This window comes from Malus domestica, chromosome 04 (genome assembly GCF_042453785.1).
Source record: "Malus domestica chromosome 04, GDT2T_hap1".
Classification (NCBI taxonomy): Eukaryota; Viridiplantae; Streptophyta; class Magnoliopsida; order Rosales; family Rosaceae; genus Malus; species Malus domestica.
Window position 1 is genome coordinate 27,407,376 of NC_091664.1, and position 21,115 is coordinate 27,428,490.

Genomic DNA, 21,115 nt, shown 5'->3' on the forward strand with positions numbered 1-21,115 from the left:
TTATAATTTTAAAAGGACTCCCTGTTTGTAGCCGTTGGATTTTCATCCAACGGCCCACACTCATTGATGAGGAGGATCCTCATCCTTAGCTCAGGAGAGGATCCTGGTCCTCTCCCATCACAGCCGTCCATTTTCTCACATGGCCCAATCATTTCCGGGTTCATCCCATCAAAATATATCAACCGTACGATTAACCCCACAGAGTCACTGGTCGTTTTATCCTGTGCATCCGAAACCATAAACATTTGGTTACAATCGTCCCCCTTATCTTTTTCTTCGGGGACGGACAGTCACAGAACAGAAGCTTAAACGACATTAAAAACCGAGCTGTGGTCAAGGAGGTCAAAGGATGTCGATGTCGTTTTCAGGTGTCTCATTGCCATCCTCAGCTTCAAGGCCACCAAGCGATCTCTGCTTCACTGCTTACCAATTCTCTTTTGGGGTGAGTTCTTCTCTCAACCGTCGATATATATTTTCCTGTATTTCTATATTTGTATATGCTGCTCTACTTACTTTGATCTTTGTGTGTATTTATATCGTTAAGTGTAGTAGAAAATAGGAGAGAATCGGTGAAAAGTTTGGATTTTTAAGACTGGAAAATGGAAAATTGGACATGGGAAAATTTCTGTTTGTTTGCTTGTTCTGTGTTTTTGGGAGGGAACCAAGCTGAATTGATGAAATGGGGTGTTTGGTGTCCTGGAAAATGGGAGTGAGGCAGAGAAAATTTTTGATTTTTCAGACTGAGAAAAGCAAAAAATGGATGTCAAATTCGTTTTTCTTTGCTTTATCCATTGTTTTTTTGGGAAACCTAACCGAATTTATAACTCAGGTAGTGGAAAAAGTGGACTTTTGTGAATGGGGTGGTGAAATTTTTAGTCTTTGTGGAAGATAGAGTGAGGTCAGGATGGTTTGAACCTCGGTTTGGCAAGGCGATATTCTAAACTACTCTATTCTACTCTAATCTTGGTGCGTATTTATCTGGTTTTCTTTGAAAATGAAAAGAATCATATTTGGTCTCCCTAGATTCTAGAGGGAATAAGAAACTGAAAAAAGGGATTTTGTGAGGATATTTGGTCTCGTGCTTAGTTGCTTCATTCTGTTTAATTAGCCAGAAGAAGGAATGGGGCCGGGCCGGGAGCGTATTATCCTAGGTTTTTCAGGTCTGTCCTGACCGGGTTTCATCTGTACAAATGTGAAAGATGAACACAGATAAAGCATGAAAAGAAATGAAATTAAGGAATTTTGTGTGTTTGGTTGTATGTAGGCTCCAGCAAACTTCTTCCATTCTGGGCCAGGTGGGCGAGTTGTGCTCCACGGAGGGCCTCACCATTTCTGCCGGAAATTTTGTGGCTTAAAACGATGGATACTAGAAAACCTACACAGTCAACATCATAAGAGGAAAATTGGACCTACAAATGAGTATAAGAGCATAAAAAATGAAGTCAAAGATCACTTAACGGATCATTCTTATTCGACTTTATCACATGAAGGTATGCTCCATAATTGGTTGAGGTCCTTGAGGATTAGTAATATAAGAATTTGTATTTTTCAGTTACTTATCTTTTCTTTCCATAGTGAAATCTTTTTAGATTCTACTTGTGCCTCTGCAGATTCCAATGATCGAACTACAAAAATAACTTTGCAACTTGAAGAAAGTTCTTTGCCAAGTTCCAAACCACATGATTCTGTAACAGGGCCTACTACTTCCTTAGAATCTCCTTCCATACCACAAACACATTCCTCCGAGTTTCTCATTGAGGGTGGTGCAGAAGCCTCACTCTGTATTGCGGTCATAGGAGCAACTGGCGAACTGGCAAGGGGAAAAATTTTCCCAGCGCTTTTTGCTCTGTATTACAGCGGCTTTCTTCCAGAGGTATGATGACTTTGATATCTATGTAAGCTGGGCCTTTAGCATAAAAGTAAATATAACATTGGTATGTACACTGAAGATCTTGTTTGGAGAAGAATAAAGTTATCCAAACTTGTTTGACATTTCAATAAATGAAAGGGGTTTCGGTTTCTCACTTTTTTTTTTAAATTGGCTGCAGAATGTTAGTATCTTTGGTTATTCAAGAAAGGATATGACAGATGAAGACCTGAGATCAATGATTGCTTCAACTTTGACTTGTCGTATCGACCATCAGTATGCTTCTTGTGTCACCACAAATTCCATGCCATCTGTTCTAGTCTTAAATTCTTTACTTGTTTAATTGGATCCATCCACAAAGGGCTTAAATTGATCTGAATATTTAGCTTACCATGGTAAGTACGTTCCAATTTTCCTCTCAGAGAAAACTGTGGAAACAAAATGGATGTCTTCCTTAGTCGAACACACTACATTAATGGAGGCTATGACAACAGAGAAGGGATGTCAAAGCTCAATGTGCTGATGCAGCAGTTCGAGGTAGAATTTATGCTCAGATATTAAGAAAAAATTTCTTGTCTTATGTGGATCTTATATGACTTTTGAAATTACTGGGTGGATGCTTTTGATAATTGGTTCTTTAACAGTTAACCTACCTCAGGGAAAATCTGAAGCAAACCGGATATTTTACCTTTCCGTGCCGCAAGAAGCACTTATAAATGTTGCGTGTTCAATCGCTGATAATGCGCAAACCCTGAAGGGCTGGAATCGTGTAATTGTTGAGAAACCCTTTGGCTTTGATGTATTATCATCTCATCGGTTGACGCAGTCTCTTCTTTCAAAGTTTGAAGAAAAACAAATCTACAGGTCTTTGGCACTCCGTTTGTCTTTTCCACACATCACACTGACACAGATGATTAGTGCTGTCCATTCTCGTATTGATAGTCTCTTATTTCAGGATTGATCATCTTTTGGGAAGGAACCTCATCGAAAATCTCACAGTTTTAAGGTTTGCTAATCTAGTGTTTGAGCCGCTGTGGAGCCGTACATACATACGCAATGTACAGGTAACTTATCTCAATAGTGTATTCATCTAATGAAATCTGATGTCTTTGATGTATATAAAACACTTGGATCGTATTGCAGGTCATTTTATCAGAAGACTTGGGTGTCCAAGCGGGAAAGTAATCCTGATGGCTGTATCGTTGTTCTTTTAATACATATTAATGCAATTAGAACCGTCTATGATAATTCATTTCTTGTGTTTTTGATGAAGGTACTTTGATGGTTACGGCATCATTCGTGACGTAGTACACAGTCATATACTTCAAACAATAGCATTGCTTGCCATGGAACCACCAATAAGTCTGAATGGGGAAGATATACGAAATGAAAAGGTACTTGCTTGTTATACTGATTTGTAATGCCGATAGTGTTTCTTATGACTAGCTATTTCCTTTCAGGCCAAACTTCTGAGATCGGTTCGGAAATTGGAGCCCAGTGATGTTATTCTTGGTCAATATAAAGGGAGTACTAAGGATGAGGTTGATGTTTATACGAACAGCCTGACACCCACATACTTCGCTGCTGCATTGTACATTGACAATGCACGTTGGGATGGCGTGCCTTTCCTGATCAAAGCCGGCATGGGACTCATCCAACACAGGTTGCATCTATCTCAGTGCTTCTTTATACTAAAACTTTATTATATTAGTCAAAACATTTATAGCCCACTTCCGAATGTTCTGAGTTCGATGGTTACATAAAATGCAGATTTAACATTAGGATGTTATACTGGTTAGAATATTCTGTTTATGGTAAGAGCCATATATATGTCCAGGGAAGTTAGAAATCTAGCTTAATTACGGTGTTATCTCAGTCATTTCTTGGAAGTGGATAAATATAAGTTTATTCTTAAAGATAGTTTTGGTAGAGCCGTAGGGGGCGAATAGACTTGTTTTTCTTTTTCTAGCTCTGCCCTACTGGGGCATATATGATATATCCGTAGATAGTAAATTCCAAAAGTGAATATATTTCGTTTACATGCAGCTTTTAGTGTAAATTGATTAGTGATGAGATAAGATTTACCTTAACAATTTCGAATCTTCTTACTGAATACAAGTTGTACAATGCAGAGTGGAGATACGTATACAGTTTCGTCATGTTCCAGGAAATCTTTATCGTGAGCGTATGGGGCACAACATCGACCGTGCTACCAATGAGCTGATTCTGCGTGATACCCCCGATGAGGCCATCCTAGTCAGAGTTAACAATAAGATTCCGGGATTGGGGTTGCAGTTGGATTCTCCGGAACTGAATTTGCTCTACAAGGATAAGCAAGCACTCTAATATTTTCTTGTTTTACTACAATTATACTTGGTAACTTGGTATCATTTAAATTCATGTGCTTCTTATTGGTCATGGCAGGTATAATGTGGAAGTGCCTGATTCATATGAGCATCTCCTTCTTGATGTCATTGACGGAGACAACCACCTCTTTCTGAGAAGCGACGAGCTTGCCGCTGCGTGGAACATTCTAACTCCAGTTTTGAATGAGATAGACAAGAAAAATATAGCACCGGAGCTGTACCAGTTGGGGGGTCGAGGTCCCGTTGGAGCTTACTATCTCTGGGCAAAACATGGGGTTCCCTGGGCTGAGGACTAGCAAACTTAGAACCTCTCTTGGTCTTTTCCTCTTGAACAAACACATTATTGACATTGGATTTTTTCTTCACCTTGCGGTATTTACCTTCATTTCCGTGAGAGAGCTTCTCTCCTTCTCTGTGAGAGTCCTTCCCATTTTTTGTGAGGGTTTCCATCTTGCCCACCATTTCTGGGGCTGACTCTAGCTTTTGGCTGGAGTCGGTTGCCCATTTTCTCTTTCTTTTGTTTTCTCCTCTTTTCCCCATTTCTGCCGTTTCCTCTTTCCTCTTTCCTCTTTTCTTCTTCCTTCTTTTCTTTTCGCTTCTCCTAATGTTTCTCCCCAATTTTCTCTCTGGCCTATCCTGTTCTTTTATTCCCGTCGGTATCCCTCTCCCCATCCCTCCCTCAGTCCGATCTTCAGCCACTTTTCCTCTTGAGTTCGTGTGTAGAGTTTGGATTTTTTTCTTGGCTCGGGTATTTCCAACACCGCCACTTTCTCCTTGCTGTCTGTCGTTTTCGACAGTGTTGCTCGTGGGTTTCCCCGAGCTTCTTCTTGGTAGTTGGCTAATCCTTCTTTGGTGCCGACTATCTCTTGTTAATGGCTGTGATCGGGTTGCTGTTCGGGGGTGGCGGTGGTGTCTGCGGCGGCGATACTTGGTGATGGAAGACGCTATAGTTGGCTGGTATGGATCTCTGTCGGTGGAGGAGATTTTAGTAGAAGTTTCTCGGCAGTTGTGTGTTTTTGGGCTTTACTGTTGTTGGGTCCTCTTTCTGGTTTTCTTTTGGTTTTGGCCCTTTTTTGGTTGTGTATAGTTGTAAGTAGGATCTTTGGTTTGCTTGTAATTTTGGGCTTGTTTTAATAAAAGTTAAGGGAGTTTGCTACAAACAAACTCTTTCCAAAATTTTTTTTTTTAATGAACTAGGGCTAAAATGGTTAAAATAAAAAGAAAACTAATGAAAAGGGCTTGAAAACTTGAGTTTTAATGATAAGGACAAAATAAAGGGTAAAGTGAATAGTACTAGGTTTAACTTTTTAGTGTAAAAATATGATTTTTCGTTAAAGTGAACAGTACCGTTGACTTTTCGTTAAAACTCCCAAATAAAAGCTAAATTAACTGCCCACGTTTTGGGATGTTTCTACTAAGGTTAAGGTTAATGTTGGGAAGATTCAATTTATAGAAACAATTTGCAGAAACCAATTGATGCGGCATCACTAAGAATTTGATTTTTTTTATTCCTTTATAGTGTCATATTTTTATTAATAAAAATCTAAATTGATGGATAAAATAACGAAACCAAAATAAAATAAAATAAAAAGGAAAGAATTCAAAAATAAAATAACATAAGCCCACTCATATGTGGAACTCAGTTATATGCTACATTAGCACATAACAAAAAAAATTGATGGAATTGTGACGGAATGATTACATTGATTTCTGACATCCATTTTCAAGGATTACATTGATCGATTTTCAATTTCAGAGACCATTTCGGTGGGGTAGGTCAAATTTTTAAGGACCATTTGTGATTAAAAAAAAAAAACTTTTTGGTATTATATATGCATGAATTCCATGGTTTGATTTTGCCCTTTACACTCTTGCTTTGGAGTTATTTGCTTACATCCGGTAGTACATGGTTAATTTGCTCTTTCATCTTGAATGGGGCAAATTGTGAATCCACTCCTGGGTTATGAGGAAAAAAGGGCTTTTTGGTGTTGTTTTGCCATAAACACTATATACTCATGCCAACCAGTCTCATGTTAAGGAGACTGTCCCTAATTTATACTCATAGGCCCAACACATTATAGGAACGTAATGTGCTATTTGCAATTTTATTTTAATAAATAATATTATTTACACTAGTGGGGAATGTGGTTCAAATACATCGATCTTTGGCAAGAATCAAATGCAAGACCTTCACTTTAAATAAAGAAGAATACCATTAGATCGTAGTATTAAGTGGCATATTTGCAGTTATAACTAAACATTTTCTTTGGTGGATACGCTTATTAATACCGGTTATGCCTTTTAAGTAGAGTTAATACATGCACTCTTCGCGGTTGATGTCAGAATGTGAATGAAATTCGTGGTTGGTGATAGAGGTACCAAACCGCAAGCATGGGCTAGATGGCTGAATAAGAAGATACTTCTTAGTTCTTAGATATTTGACATTTATAAATTTCCTAACACTTCAATACACATACATCTGGCAGGGGAGGAGAAAACCGAACACAGGAACTTGAGTATAAGCGTTAATGAAATTGTATTTGAGAGATCAATCTCACATTGAAAAAAAATGAAGGAATTGCATGTGCTTATAGGTAGTTCGACTACTACTCATATTGTCAATTGACTTTATAATAGAGCCTCAACTTTTTTTATGTTACCAGAGCTAGGTTTTCCCATGTTGAAATCCAACAGCCACATGTGATCCACGTCACACGATTTGTGTTGTCTACGTATTAGGTTGGAAAATTCGCCACACGTGAGTGAGACTGTTTTGAGTATCAATCCCACACCAAAAAAATGAAAAATCTTGCATGTGCTTATATATATTAACTTACTTTCTATATTGTTATTTGATTTTATGATATAACCTTAACTTTTTTTTTAAAAGGCACGACATTGAAAAGTTACAATGGGTACTTTCAAATAACATTTGAACAAATTCAGCAGTATTGGAAACAACAAAACTGATATCGGGATTCGAATGCAAACGTTAAAGAAATCATGACATAGGAATTTCCAATGGGTACTTCGAAATCGCGCCCATACCAACCTCAATTTTGGGTGACGTTTACCTAATAATTGTTCAAAAGACAAAAACTGAAGCGTCTTTATGTGGTAGTGGCAGCACAATAGATGTGTAGCCATGCACAAGAAATCAATCTTCAACGGTCTCTTTCTCTTATTTCCACGCAAAACTCTCTTCTACTTTCTGTTTCGCATCTTTTCTCTAGCTCGATATTGCCCTCCACATTTCTCATTCTCCGATCTCTGTCATTCTCTCTTCAATACTTTGGCCACTCTCTCTGTCTCTCTGTGTGTCTTATTTACTTCAGAAAAACCTCGACGGTAGGAGAGGGAGTTCTCTCTCTCTCTCTCTCGATTTCTCCCTCTCTCTGTAGTACAAATTACAAGTAGCTAGGGGTCTGCAGAAATGGCTGCCTTTAGCGCCTACATGCCATTCATGGCTATGGTGTTTGTCCAATCGAGCTATGCAGGAATGACCTGTTGAATGTAATATTGCCATGTCAGCATAAGTTGGAGTGCCATGTAAGCAAAGTAGTTAGAAAGGCTGTTAAGAAACGGTTATACAGTTAGAAAAGTTGCTTAGTTGTTAAGTGTTGAAGAACTATATATAGCATCCTCAGCTATACAATTGTAATTCATTCAGCATAATCAATAGACAAATATTTCATCTCTCTCTCTTCTATTTTCTTACCTATTCTTAGTTCCTTTCCTGCTTTAGTGTGTTCTTATGCATTTAGTAAGAACTGTTATCATGGTATCAGAGCAACCTGGGGATAATTCTTTTCCGCTGTGATTGCTTAGGATTGCTGTGATTGTTCTTCTGCTGATGTGTTGGTGGCTGTATGATGGGGTTCGTTGATCGTGTACTCAAGTCTCAGGTTCTGTTTCTTGATTCTGCACTCCATATGTTTGATTAAATGCCGCACTGAAACGTTGTCTCTTCGATGAAGTTTGTTGGTATGTCCATTTCTTGTTAAAGGCCGATAGCCATTTTTTGTGAGTTTGTTGAAGGAATACAAAGGCCGATTGCCATTCCTTACAACTGTGATATGTGCACTCGACCAAGGCCGATTGCCAAAGAGTGTTGTTTGAAAGAATTCAAAAGGCCGATAGCCATTTCTTTCTGATTGATTAGTTTGTTTCTTGATTGATTGTGTTTCTTGCACTTCCTAAGGCCGATTGCCCAGAAGTGTATTCCCTACAACATTTCACAGTTTTCTAATTTTGCGGTCTCAAGTGGTTGTTTTGATTTCAACAAGATATGTCGTTTAGTACTGTCAAGATTGAGAGTCTTTTGGGTATGATTATTGTGAAGCTTCATGATGATAATTTTGTCAAATGGAATTATCAGTTTCAATCTGTTCTTCGTGGATATGATTTGTTTGATTTCTATGATGGGGAATCGCAATGTCCACCTAAATTTTGTGTCACTGATGGAGCTGGAGTGACTAAGGAGATTTCCACGGCATATAAAGAATGGGTGAAAACTGATGTATCTTTGTTGAGTTTGCTAATTGCTACTCTCTCCGATGGAGCTATGGACTATGTTATTGGCTGTAAATCATCTCATGAAGCTTGGAAATGTATTCAAGAACGTTATGCTTCTGTTTCTGTTGTCAAGATTAATCAACTGAAGACTGAATTCCACACCATACAGAAAGGGGCTGATTCTGTGGATAAATATCTGTTACGTTTGAAGGGGATTCGAGATCAGTTGGTGGCTGCCGGTGAGAAGGTCACTGAGAATGACTTGGTCATTGTTGCGTTATCCGGATTACCATCAGAGTTTGAAACAATAAGGACAATCATTTTGGCTCGAGACACACCGATTTCATTGACAGATTTTCGAGCTCAACTTCTTGGGGCTGAAGCAAGTGTTGAGTCTCGAGTACAGAGTTTATCTCAGTCACTTGCTGCAATGTCTGTTCAAGGTCATGTTTCGCATTCTCAAGGTCAATTCCAAAGTTATGAGAAGGGTGAAAGCTCGGGGTTAAAAAGGTCACAAGATAATACTTTTGATGATGATGGCAGGTTTCATGGAGGATCTGGTTATGGCAGTAATGGGGGTAACAATTTCAGGTCCAACAATGGCAATAATGGAGGCAACAATTTTCGATCTTTCAATAAAAGGTACAATGGTGGAGGTAATAACTTTCGGTCTAATCCAGGCAACATATTTGGTTCTACATTTCCTCATGATAATGGGAAAGGGTCTCAATTTACTGGGCCTCAAAATTCCTCCGGTGGCAGCAAGCAAAGTAATTCTTGGAGTGGGAATACTAATTACAGATCTGCTATATCTCCAGAGTGTCAAATATGTTCAAGACGAGGTCACACGGCACCTAATTGCTATTATAGAACTGATAGTGGTCAACCTTCTGGAGGCTTTGTGGTTTGTCAAATCTGTGGCAAGAAGGGGCATATTGCTCTAGAATGTTTTCACAGAAATAATTTTTCATATCAAGGTGCTCCACCTCCTGCTTCCCTTACTGCAATGACTGCTCAGAGTTCTACTACTGCAAATGAAGTTCCGAATGTGCATGATTTTGCTTCAGCTGATACATGGGTTGTTGATTCAGGTGCAACTCACCATATGACATCAAATCTTGATGTCTTAACTAATATTACTCCTTATGATGGTGATTCAAAGATCACTGTTGGTAGTGGGGAAGCTTTGTCAGTTTCTAATATTGGTTCTTCTCTTCTTAAAACATCTCAACACACTCTTGTTTTACATAATGTTTTACATGTTCCGAAGATTGCCATGAATTTGCTCTCTGTCAAGAAATTATGTAAAGATAATAAGTGTTGGTTTGTTTGTGATGATTTGGTTTTCTTTATACAGGACAAGGCAACTCGGAGGGTGTTGTACCACGGAAAGAGTGATGATGGGGGAGTTATTCCAGATTTCGGTTAATGTGTTTTCAAGATTGTCTGCTGCACAGCTTGGACGAAGCATTGCTTTTGTTGGAAAGAAGATCAAGAGTTCCATTTGGCATAAACGGTTGGGTCATCCTTCTGAGGAGATATTACACAATATGTTGAATGTTGCTCAGTTGTCAGTTGTTTCAGATTCTAGTCCATCCTTATGTACTGCCTGTATTCATGGCAAGTTGAGTAGGTTTCCTTTTCCTGTAAAACAAACTAGATCACATGTAGTCTTTGAGAAGATCCATTCAGATGTATGGGGTCCTGCACCTGTCAAATCTGTTGAGGGTTTTAGATATTACATCAGTTTTGTTGATGATTGTTCTAGGTTTGTTTGGATTTTCCCAATGATGAATAAATCAGAAGCCTTTCCGATCTTTTGCAAATTCTATGCCTTTATTGTTACTCAATTCAATGCACATGTTAAGGTGTTTCAATCAGATGGTGGTGGTGAGTATATGAGCAGTATGTTTCATCAGTTTCTTGAAAATAAAGGAATTATACATCAGGTGTCTTGTCCTCATACACCTCAACAAAATGGTCTAGCTGAAAGAAAGCATAGACATGTTGTGGAAACATCCATTACTTTGATGACAGATGCAAAGTTACCTACTCAGTTTTGGTATCACAGTTGTGCTTATGCAGTTTTTCTGATCAACAGAATGCCCTGTAGGAGTTTGGCTATGCAGTCTCCTTATCAAATGTTGTTTAAGATTGTTCCTGATATCACTTCTCTTAAGATCTTTGGAACTGCCGTATACCCTTTTCTTCGACCTTTTAATGACCATAAGCTTCAACCTCAATCACTACAGTGTGTATTTTTGGGATTTTCCAGTGGGTACAAAGGTGTATTGTGTTATAATCTCCATACACAAAAGTTTATTATTTCCCGAAATGTCTTCCATGATGAAGAGGTTTATCCTTTCCAGCTATTATGTCCTACAAATGGTTCTCAACCTATACAACAGCAATCCAGTTCCCCTGTGATTGTGCATTTTAATCTACCTAGTGCAAGGTCTCAACCACGTTCTATTACATCTGCTCATAGTCAGGGTTCAGAGTCTACTCATCGAGCAGCTCCTTTTCCTGATTTCAGTGCTACTTCTAGTTCAGTTGCTTCAGACAGGAATGAGATTCTAGCTTGTCCTCGTGATTCACAGTTGCTTCAGTCCGGGGGTACCAATGTCCAAGCTTCTTCCCCAAGTCATCACTCTGGTACAGCATCCATGTTGCCTGTCCACTCCTCCAATCAACTTGAGGTAATTCTTCCTCTCTCTCCTCATTGTAACTCATCTCCATGTACTACAGGAACCAATACACATTCTATGACTACAAGGCTAAAAAGTGGGGTGCTTGAGAAAAAGAATTATGCTGCTTTAGTTACTTCATTTCCTGAGCTTCAGTCTTTACATATTACTAACGAAGATCCATTCACGGGGGGTTATTCATTTCTTTCTGCGATAACTGATGTTCAAGAGCCTTCTTCTTTTCGACGAGCTTCTACCATTCCACAATGGCAGACAGCTATGCAAGAAGAATATGACTCGTTACGGGCTCAAGGCACTTGGGATTTAGTTCCTTTACCACCAGATCGTGCTATAGTTGGAAGTAAGTGGGTGTATAAAGTGAAAAAGAATCCTGATGGTACAATTTCCAGGTATAAAGCCCGGCTGGTTGCTCAGGGGTTTTCTCAAGAACATGGCATTGATTATATGGAAACTTTTAGTCCGGTTGTTCGTCATACTACAGTTCGAATTGTCTTAGCCTTGGCTGCTATTCATCGCTGGGATTTGAGACAGTTAGATATTAAAAATGCATTTCTTCATGGCGATTTACAAGAGGAGGTGTACATGCAGCAACCTCAAGGTTTTGTTGATGTTTCGTATCCAAACCATGTGTGCAAGCTTGTGAAGTCTTTATACGGTTTAAAACAAGCTCCAAGAGCTTGGAATTCGAAGTTTACAACTTATCTCGGAGCTTTGGGATTCTGTGCTTCTGCATCTGATACGAGTCTCTTTGTGAAACATGATGAATCTGATATCATAATATTGCTGTTATATGTCGATGATATCATTTTAACTGGGTCTAGTTCAGTAAAGATACAAGGAGTAATTCATGAATTGTCTGCGGTCTTTGATTTAAAAGACATGGGTCAACTCACGTATTTCTTGGGGCTCCAAATCCAGTATCAGGATAATGGGGATATCTTTGTTAATCAATCGAAATATATCAAAGATTTGCTTCATAAGGCTGGTATGGAGACATGTAAACCAGCTCCGACTCCCTACAAGCCTCATCATCAATTATTACATTCTGATGGTACATTGCTGACCGATTCCACTTTGTATAGGAGTATAGTTGGCTCTCTGCAATATTTGACCTTTACTCGGCCAGATATTGCTTTTGCCGTCAATACAGTGTGTCAATTCATGTCCTCACCAACTGAGATTCATTTTGGGGCTGTGAAACGCATTCTACGTTACCTACAAGGGACAATACATACTGGCATCATGTATTCTGCAGCTACGAGTCCACAGTTAAATGCCTTTTCAGATTCTGATTGGGCAGCCGATTTGAATACACGACGATCTGTTACTGGTTATGTCTTATTTTTAGGCAATAATCCCATTTCCTGGCAGTCTAAAAAAGCAAACTTCTGTGTCTCGCAGTTCAACTGAAGCTGAGTACAAAGCCTTAGCTCATACTGCAGCTGATATAGCTTGGGTCAGAAACATCCTCAAGGACCTGGGCGTGTTCTTATGTCATCCACCAAGTCTTCACTGTGATAACATGTCAGCTATTGCCCTCAGTGCCAATCCTGTTTTTCATTCCCGTATTAAACATCTGGATACCGACTTTCATTTTGTTCGAGAACGGGTACAACAAGGTGATTTGGAGGTGTTGTATGTTCCTACTGAAGATCAAATTGCAGACATCTTGACCAAAGGATTACATAGTCCTTCTTTTGTCAAACATTTTCACAATCTCAAGCTCGGTGATCCTAGTTGAGATTGAGGGGGGATGTTGAATGTAATATTGCCATGTCAGCATAAGTTGGAGTGCCATGTAAGCAAAGTAGTTAGAAAGGCTGTTAAGAAACGGTTATACAGTTAGAAAAGTTGCTTAGTTGTTAAGTGTTGAAGAACTATATATAGCATCCTCAGCTATACAATTGTAATTCATTCAGCATAATCAATAGACAAATATTTCATCTCTCTCTCTTCTATTTTCTTACCTATTCTTAGTTCCTTTCCTGCTTTAGTGTGTTCTTATGCATTTAGTAAGAACTGTTATCATGACCATTATTTCAAAGCTTGCTATTGAATCTGACATGGACCCTCTTATTCTTGTTGCTTATCGTCAAGTTTTCGCGGCCGTTGCCATTGCTCCCTTAGCTTATTTGTTGGAATGGTAAAGTGAACATCTGTTAGTCTTGTTGCATGTCACTAAATTCTCTTAGGGTTTGAGTTTGATTTCAATCACCAAAGGCTCTTTCTAAAATTTTGTTTTCTATCTGGTTTTTGTGGTCGAATGTTTTCCTTCTGTCGAACGCAAGTTTTAATGGAATTTTTTGTCTCGTGCATGTAAGTTGCTTAGTTTATTTGAGTCAAATAGTCTCAAATTTTCAATATATATGATAAGTCTTGGCCTGGATTTTTCTATTATTCTGAAAAACTCTGGTGAACGTATTTAATTAGGTCTGATTTTGGCATTGAGCTAGGCACGCAATAAACGCAGAAAGCCAGCCATGCATGCAAAGTGTGTCAACTTTCTTTTGCAGTGCCTTTTTTGGGGGCTTAATTTAACGTGCCACTCGTAACTGGCTCAAGGTGGCAGCACCCTTGCATGGTTGCCATGTCATGTTTAACCATTTGTCCCTTCCTTCTTCCTTGCTTAGCTCTAGGCCATAGCTACTTACTAGCTTGGTTCCGACCTCTCATGGCTGCATGCTATTTTATTAGTAATCTTATTTCATATACATAGCTGGTAAATCAATAAGATTAAGGCTTAAGCATCCACCCATGGCATGCATTGATGCAACACATGTCCACCATTTGCTATATATGTACTTTAATTAAACAAATATTATAATCAAACTCGTTTATGTTCTTAATCATCATTTATGTTCACCTATACGTGACTACGTCTTAAAAAATATACAAAATACATGAATATTACTTAGTACCAACAATGTCTATTTGCTTTATGCATACAAATCACTAAATTGATTTTTCAATTTAATTAATACTTAATAGAGATGATGATCTATAGATGGATCATATTAAAAGAATAAATGTTCTCCATTATGAAAATTTTACTGGTAAATACGTCGGTTGCAAAAGAGTGAATAGGTGGTGTGCAAGTATTTTCTTAACAATAATATAAAAGGAGAAAAAGAAGAAAATGATAATTCTTAATACCAGTTTCTTTAATTTTCTCATTACAATTTAGAGAAAGTTTCTTGACAACATCATGTTTTATACGTTCTTTCTTAATTTCTAATAGGAAAACAAGACCCAAGATCACATTGCCTATTCTTTGCCAGACTTTTTTGTGCTCATTAACTGGGTAAGTGTGTTAATTTGTTCTTAATTTAATAATATGAAATATATTATGTAGTGTTAGACGAAGTCCTCATTCAGTTAAAGTCAACACCAGTTCAAGTGTTTGAGTTGTCTTCTAATTATTATCTTCAAACAGTTGGTTTATGGCTTTTTCATATGTTTGTAGCTGCGTAACTCTCTTATCTGTGTATATTTGAATTTCAAATATTCCTTGTAAATAGGGTTTTCAAACCCTGAATGTAATCTCTAATGTATTATAAATACAAGCAACCCAACGTTCATTGGGTATGCTCATTGGTGAGAAACTTGGCGTTCTGTGCTTTTCCAACCTTCCATAATTTTGTACATGCAGATGGGCATCATTGCAAAACAGTTAATTCACTTAATGAAGTGTATTAACATGAATTAAAATGCAGGGCCACTGCAAATCAGGTTTTTTATTTTCTCGGTTTAAAGTCTTCGACCGCAACGATTGCATGCGCATTGACAAACACACTTCCAGCCATGACGTTTATCCTTGCAGTCATTTTCAGGTACTATATATAGTATTACTTTGTACTAATTAATATGTTATCTTTTTAGCTTAATTAGTTATTAGTTATGTTTGGAATGTTTAATTTAATTTTGCAGCAAAGCTCAAGAGCAAAGCAGGGCTATCTAAGGTGATGGGAACAATTGTGTGTGTATCTGGAGCCATGTTACTTTCATTTTACCATGGACACATCATTGGTCTAGGTGAGTCCAAAATTCACTGGACATATGCTCAGAGAATGGGAGAGACAAGTTCCGGCACCAAATTAAGCTCCTTTATAGGCCCCTTATTTGTCATCTTAAGCACCTTAGGTTGGGCATTCTGGTTCATAATCCAAGTAACTGATCATCATCACCCTCTTGCATTTTCGTGTTTTATTAGTTTCGGCATGTATAGAAATAGGAATGATATGTACTCGTCTGATGACAATCAATGTTGTGATGAGCATTGTCACCATTTACGGGTGATGAACAAAAATAGACTCTAAAATTAGTGCTACAATTTTATTTGGTTAAATTATAGCTATAGACGCTAATATATATTGGGAATTGTTTTATCGTTGTTGAAATCAAATATTAGCTGTTCCCGTCCTCCAATATAATTTCAGGCTAGAGTTGGGGAAAGCTTTCCAGCTCCTTATACAAGCACCACATTGATGTGTTTGATGGCCAGCTTTGAGTGCGGGATCATTGCTGTAATTGCTGATCACAAAGTGGCTTCATGGTGGCTAAAAGATCCCACGAGGCTTATTGCATCCCTCTATGCTGTATGCACTAACTCTTCTTTGCTTAAACTTATTCTTCAATTATTAATCATTAGATTAGCTAATTAATTAATACTAACTAATTCATGAGCATGATAACTAATGTTTACAGGGAATTATGGGTTCTGCACTAGCATTCTTCCTCTCTTCGTGGAGTATTCAGCGAAAAGGCCCTCTTTACGTGTCGGTGTTTAGTCCCTTGCTCCTCATTATTGTTGCCATTGCAAGCTGGGCTTTGCTCGAGGAGAAATTATACATTTGAACGTATGTATGCATAAAGTTTCGGTTTCATTATTTTGCAATGAGCTAAACCAAATTTCCCATTAATTAATTGACTTGGAAAATCTCATGTTAAGATGCTAATTAGCTTGGTTCATATTTTACTTGATTTAGTGCTGTAGGGTCGGTTTTGATTGTTGCCCACTGGCGAAGCTACAGAGGGACTGGGAGGGGCGGCCGCCCCTCTCCTCCCCGGAAATTAAGCCCAAGAGCGTGGTTCCGCCCCTCTGGTGTCGTCGGAATTAATGGATGCACGGTGCACCTGCACTGCAGATCGGTTTCTGGGCTTGAGTTTCTACTGCTGCTGTGCATCAGCTTTTGTTATTCTTTTTTTTCAAAGGGTACCACTTGTCTGTCCGTGCCTTCCATTATTGATTAAAAAATAATCAATTGAATAAAAAATAAATAAAAGTTTTAAAGGGTACCACTCTGTCCCGTGCCTTCCATGCAAATCACTCATCACTTTTGAAAGCTAATCCTTTAATTCAATTATTCAAATCACTCCATTATTCAAATCACTCAATTATTCAAATCACTCCATTATTCAGAAGGCCCGTGTGTGCTCCCCCAAAATCCCAGCAACAGTTCTCAACGCCCTCCTCCCTCCGTTCCGTTCCGTTGTCCCATATTTCCCCTTCAAGCCAAGCCAGCTGCCACTGCCTGCCACTGCCAGCCTCTAGCAGCCAACTGTTGGTTGGTTTTCCACTTCTCTCTCAATCTTAGGTAAATTTTTTAACTTTCTAATTTGTATTATCCCTAACTCTAATTGATTAATTAATACGAAATTTTAGTTAATTAATATAGAATCATAGAGTAATACACTAATTAATTATTGATTTTTGCGTATAAATATGAATCCTATGAATGATTATTGATGAATGAAAATTATGAAAATATTGTCTAGAGTAAAAATTGAATTCTTGATTATTGATTAATTGAATTGTTGGTTTAATTAGTTAATACTCATATTGACTATAGTATAGTTTACTCTAAGATTAAGAGTCTAAAACTTTTTTCTTTTCTTTTCCATATACAGTTACATAATGGAACGATACTATAAGAAACAGTGCTTAAATCCTCATTCAAATATTCCGGCTAGTCCTTCTTCGAATATTCCGAGTAGTCCTCCTTCGAATATTCCAAATATTCCTTCTTCTAGTATTCTGGGTAGTTCCCAACAAAATGAGGTCACTGAGTTGGATGAAATACTGGCTAATCTTCCTGCAGACCCTGGACATAGACGTCGAATGCTTGATTATCCACCTAATTATCGTGAAGCAATTCGTCGCCACTATCTCCAAAATAATCCTTGTCAGCCTAAAGACCACATCATGCCCAGAAAAGTTAGCAACAATCGATGTTTTGTCACTCGTTGGTTTGATAATTTTAAGTGGTTGGAGTATAGTATAGTAAAAGATGCCGCATTTTGCCGTTATTGTTATCTATTCAAGTGTGATTTTGATAAAGAGGGAAATGCCGGAAGTGATGTCTTCACTGAGATTGGGTTTACAAATTGGAGGAAAGGACTCGAAAACTTTCGAGATCATGAGGGAGGTGTTGGAAGTCTTCATAATAAAGCTTTACAACAAGCTAGAGATTTGATGACGCAAAAGCAACATATTGAAACATTTGTGATTAAGCAAACCGATGAAGCTCGCATTAATTATCACACTTTATTGCGTGGCGCACTTGATTGCACAAGATGGTTGTTGCAACAAGGTTTGCCTTTTCGTGGCCATGATGAATCGTTCAAATCAAGCAATAGGGGTAATTATTTGGAGCTTATGCAATTTCTTGCCGATCATAATGATAAAGTTAGGAAGGTTGTGTTTGAGAATGCTTCCAAGAATCTCAAGTATACTTCTTCTGATATTCAAAAAGATCTTGTCCGTGCTTGTGCCATTGAAACTATTGGTGCAATTACTAAAGATATGGAAGGTACATTTTTTTCTCTTTTGGTTGATGGATCACGTGATTCTTCAACTAAAGAGAAAATGGCGGTGGTATTGCGTTATGTGAACAAGGAAGGAGAGGTAATTGAAAGGTTTTTGGGTGTGCAACATGTCTCCTCTACAACTAGTAGCTCACTTGAAGAGGCCATTGAGAGATTATTTGCTTCAACAAATTTGAGTATGTCCAAGTTACGGGGACAAGGCTATGATGGAGCTAGTAATATGAAAGGAGAACTAAATGGCCTTAAAGCAAAGATATTGAACAAGTATCCTCAAGCATTTTATGTTCATTGTTTTGCACACCAACTTCAACTAGCTCTTGTAGCCGTTGCAAAGGGAATTGAGGGTGTCGCCATTTTCTTCAACAATGCTAGTATTTTGGTCAATACTATTGGATCATCGTGTAAGCGTCGTGACGCATTTAGAGAGAAACAACTAGAACAAATTAAGAAAGCTCTTGATATTGGTGATCTTGAAACGGGTAGAGGGTTAAATCAAGAGATTAGTCTCATGCGTCCTTGTGATACACGTTGGAACTCACATTATGGTACTATAGTTAGTATTATTGTCATGTTTGAAGCCGTGGTGGAGGTGCTTGAATGGATTAAGGATGATACCAAACAAGACAATTTTGGTGAAGTAAGTAAGTTATTCCATGACATACAAACTTTTGATTTTGTGTTTCACCTTTTTTTTATGAGACTCATATTGGGAATTACAAATGAGTTATCACAAGCATTACAAAAGAAAGATCAAGATATTGTGAATGCGATGGCATTAGTGGAAGTATGCAAGCAAAGACTACAATCCTTGAGAGATGATGACTTTGGGGACTTGCTTGATGATGTACAAAAGTTTTGTCAAGAGCATGATATTGTCGTTCCTAACATGGAGGATTTGCGTTTTGTACCCGGAAAATCAAGGCGTAAAGCTCCAAGACTCACAAACTTCCATTACTATCGTGTAGACCTCTATTTTCAAGTCCTTGATACGCAATTAAAGGAATTGAATGATCGCTTCAATGAGGTAAACACCGAATTGCTTCTTTGTATGGCATGTTTGAGTCCGGTGAATAATTTTGCATCTTTTGACAAAGCAAAAATTGTTCGTCTAGCCCAACTTTATCCTCAAGATTTTGATTGTATGGACCTCATGAATCTTCCAATTCAACTTGACAATTACATTCACGATATGAAGATGCATAGTGAGTTTTCATCATTAAGAGGAATTGGTGATCTTGCAAAGGAGTTGGTGAAGACCGGAAGGTTTGCAAGCTATATGTTAGTGTATAAGCTTCTTACATTGACTTTGGTGTTACCAGTTGCAACTGCTTCGGTGGAGAGAGCTTTTTCTGCTATGAAGATTGTGAAAACACCATTGCGTAACAAAATGGGAGATCAATGGTTGAGTGATAGCATGCTTGTTTACATTGAGAGAGATGTATTTGCTTTTATTGATAATGAGCCTATTATGCGGCGTTTTCATGATATGAAACCTCGTCGGCAACAATTGTAATTTGTTTGTATTGATAAATTATAGAAGACATTACTATATAAAGGATTTGGTTCTTGCTATTCTTTTGAACCTTGCACTCTTTTAACTTCGCCCCTCCCCTCTTCAATTCCTAGCTTCGCCACTGTGTTGCCGGGCTCTATCTTGTTCTGTGGGGGAAGAATAAGGAGACGAAGGATGAGAAGCCAACAAAAGCAACAGGCATGACAAATATGACAGATCAGGACAAGGCTTATGAGAAAAACGACTTGGAGCTGCAGCTGCAAGGGCATTCGGAAAGCAACACTGACGTTATGGAATAGAGAGAGGAGATCGATCAAGACAACAGATTACAACACCAGATCCGAAAGCTCACAATCTGTTACATTGTATCTCTATGCCACCATTTCATTTCCATCAAGAAGTTGGTCCATGAAGAGTCCTCTCAGCACAATATATAGCATGGTAATATGTAGTATCAAGCCACGCATCATGCATTTGGAAGTTTCTGTGATGAACTTTAATGAACCCTAATCTCATCTCATGTCAATCATTTATGTTACTTTGAACTATCAAGCACCGCAACTTGTAGACTCAAGTGACTCATAGGAGGCGGAACACGAATGTCCTCAACAACGAATAACCATCGTCTCGTTGTCCATATCTTAACAAGTGTTGAGAGTAAAATTTCACTCTTGTCGTTGTAGGGGTTGTGGATAATGGCTTTGAGTTCCTTATCGTCCTTAGTGTGCGTGTCCTTGAAGATAGTCCGCTTGCAAAGGATAGTGTCGTTGTTGTTGCTGTGCATGGAATTTGAAATTAGATGCTTGGCTACAAAGTTAGGGCTATTGAAATTAGATGCATGGAATTTGCACAACTTTGCCGTCTCTCCTCTGATATTTTTTTTATTTTTTATCTTCAAACTATATTCTGTTCACATCAAGAAGTTTCATTTTACTATACGTCTGACTTTAATTAATTCAATTGTTGGACTGAGGAAATCTTAAAAATTAATACAATGGATGATCAATTTGAGATAATGTCACAGTAAGATTTTCATTATAAATAAATTAAAAAATATCCACACAGTGTGAAAAAAAGTTGAAATTTTATGAGAGCAAATGAGTAGAGAAATGTGGATTAGTTTGGTTTTATTTTGGGTTTTTTTAAAAAAAACGTCAAAACAACTCAATAAATTATTTATAAATAGTTTGAATCTTATGGGCTCCAGTCATATCATCAACTAAATAAGTTTCAATTCAAGTGATTGCTTAAAACAATGGTACCCATGATTCATATTATAATTCCAATTGTCAAGATCGTCTTCCAAAACGCTCTTCTTCCA

General features: G+C 38.0%; 2 protein-coding genes across 3 annotated transcripts; both read left to right on the forward strand.

The window, feature by feature from the left end:
* The first annotated feature begins 213 nt into the window (after positions 1-213).
* LOC103408603 (inactive glucose-6-phosphate 1-dehydrogenase 4, chloroplastic) lies at positions 214-5,409 on the forward strand. Of its 2 annotated transcripts, none has more exons than XM_070820778.1 (12): positions 214-442; positions 1,265-1,490; positions 1,611-1,873; positions 2,049-2,143; positions 2,290-2,404; positions 2,526-2,731; positions 2,823-2,931; positions 3,011-3,048; positions 3,141-3,261; positions 3,328-3,530; positions 4,000-4,200; positions 4,292-5,409. In XM_070820778.1, the coding sequence occupies exons 1-12, from the start codon at positions 350-352 to the stop codon at positions 4,527-4,529; spliced, it is 1,908 nt and encodes a 635-aa protein (XP_070676879.1). In that variant the 5' UTR covers positions 214-349; the 3' UTR covers positions 4,530-5,409. The 2 variants fall into 2 exon arrangements, with proteins under 2 accessions (XP_070676879.1, XP_008345663.4); XM_008347441.4 differs by having other exon boundaries at positions 276-442; positions 1,590-1,873.
* An 11,508-nt stretch (positions 5,410-16,917) lies between these two features.
* Positions 16,918-19,853, forward strand: LOC139195362 (uncharacterized). The gene is made up of 2 exons (XM_070820779.1): positions 16,918-17,050; positions 17,364-19,853. Exon 2 carries the CDS (start codon positions 17,371-17,373, stop codon positions 19,792-19,794), a length of 2,424 nt encoding a protein of 807 aa, XP_070676880.1. The 5' UTR covers positions 16,918-17,050; positions 17,364-17,370; the 3' UTR covers positions 19,795-19,853.
* Positions 19,854-21,115: the final 1,262 nt, after the last annotated feature.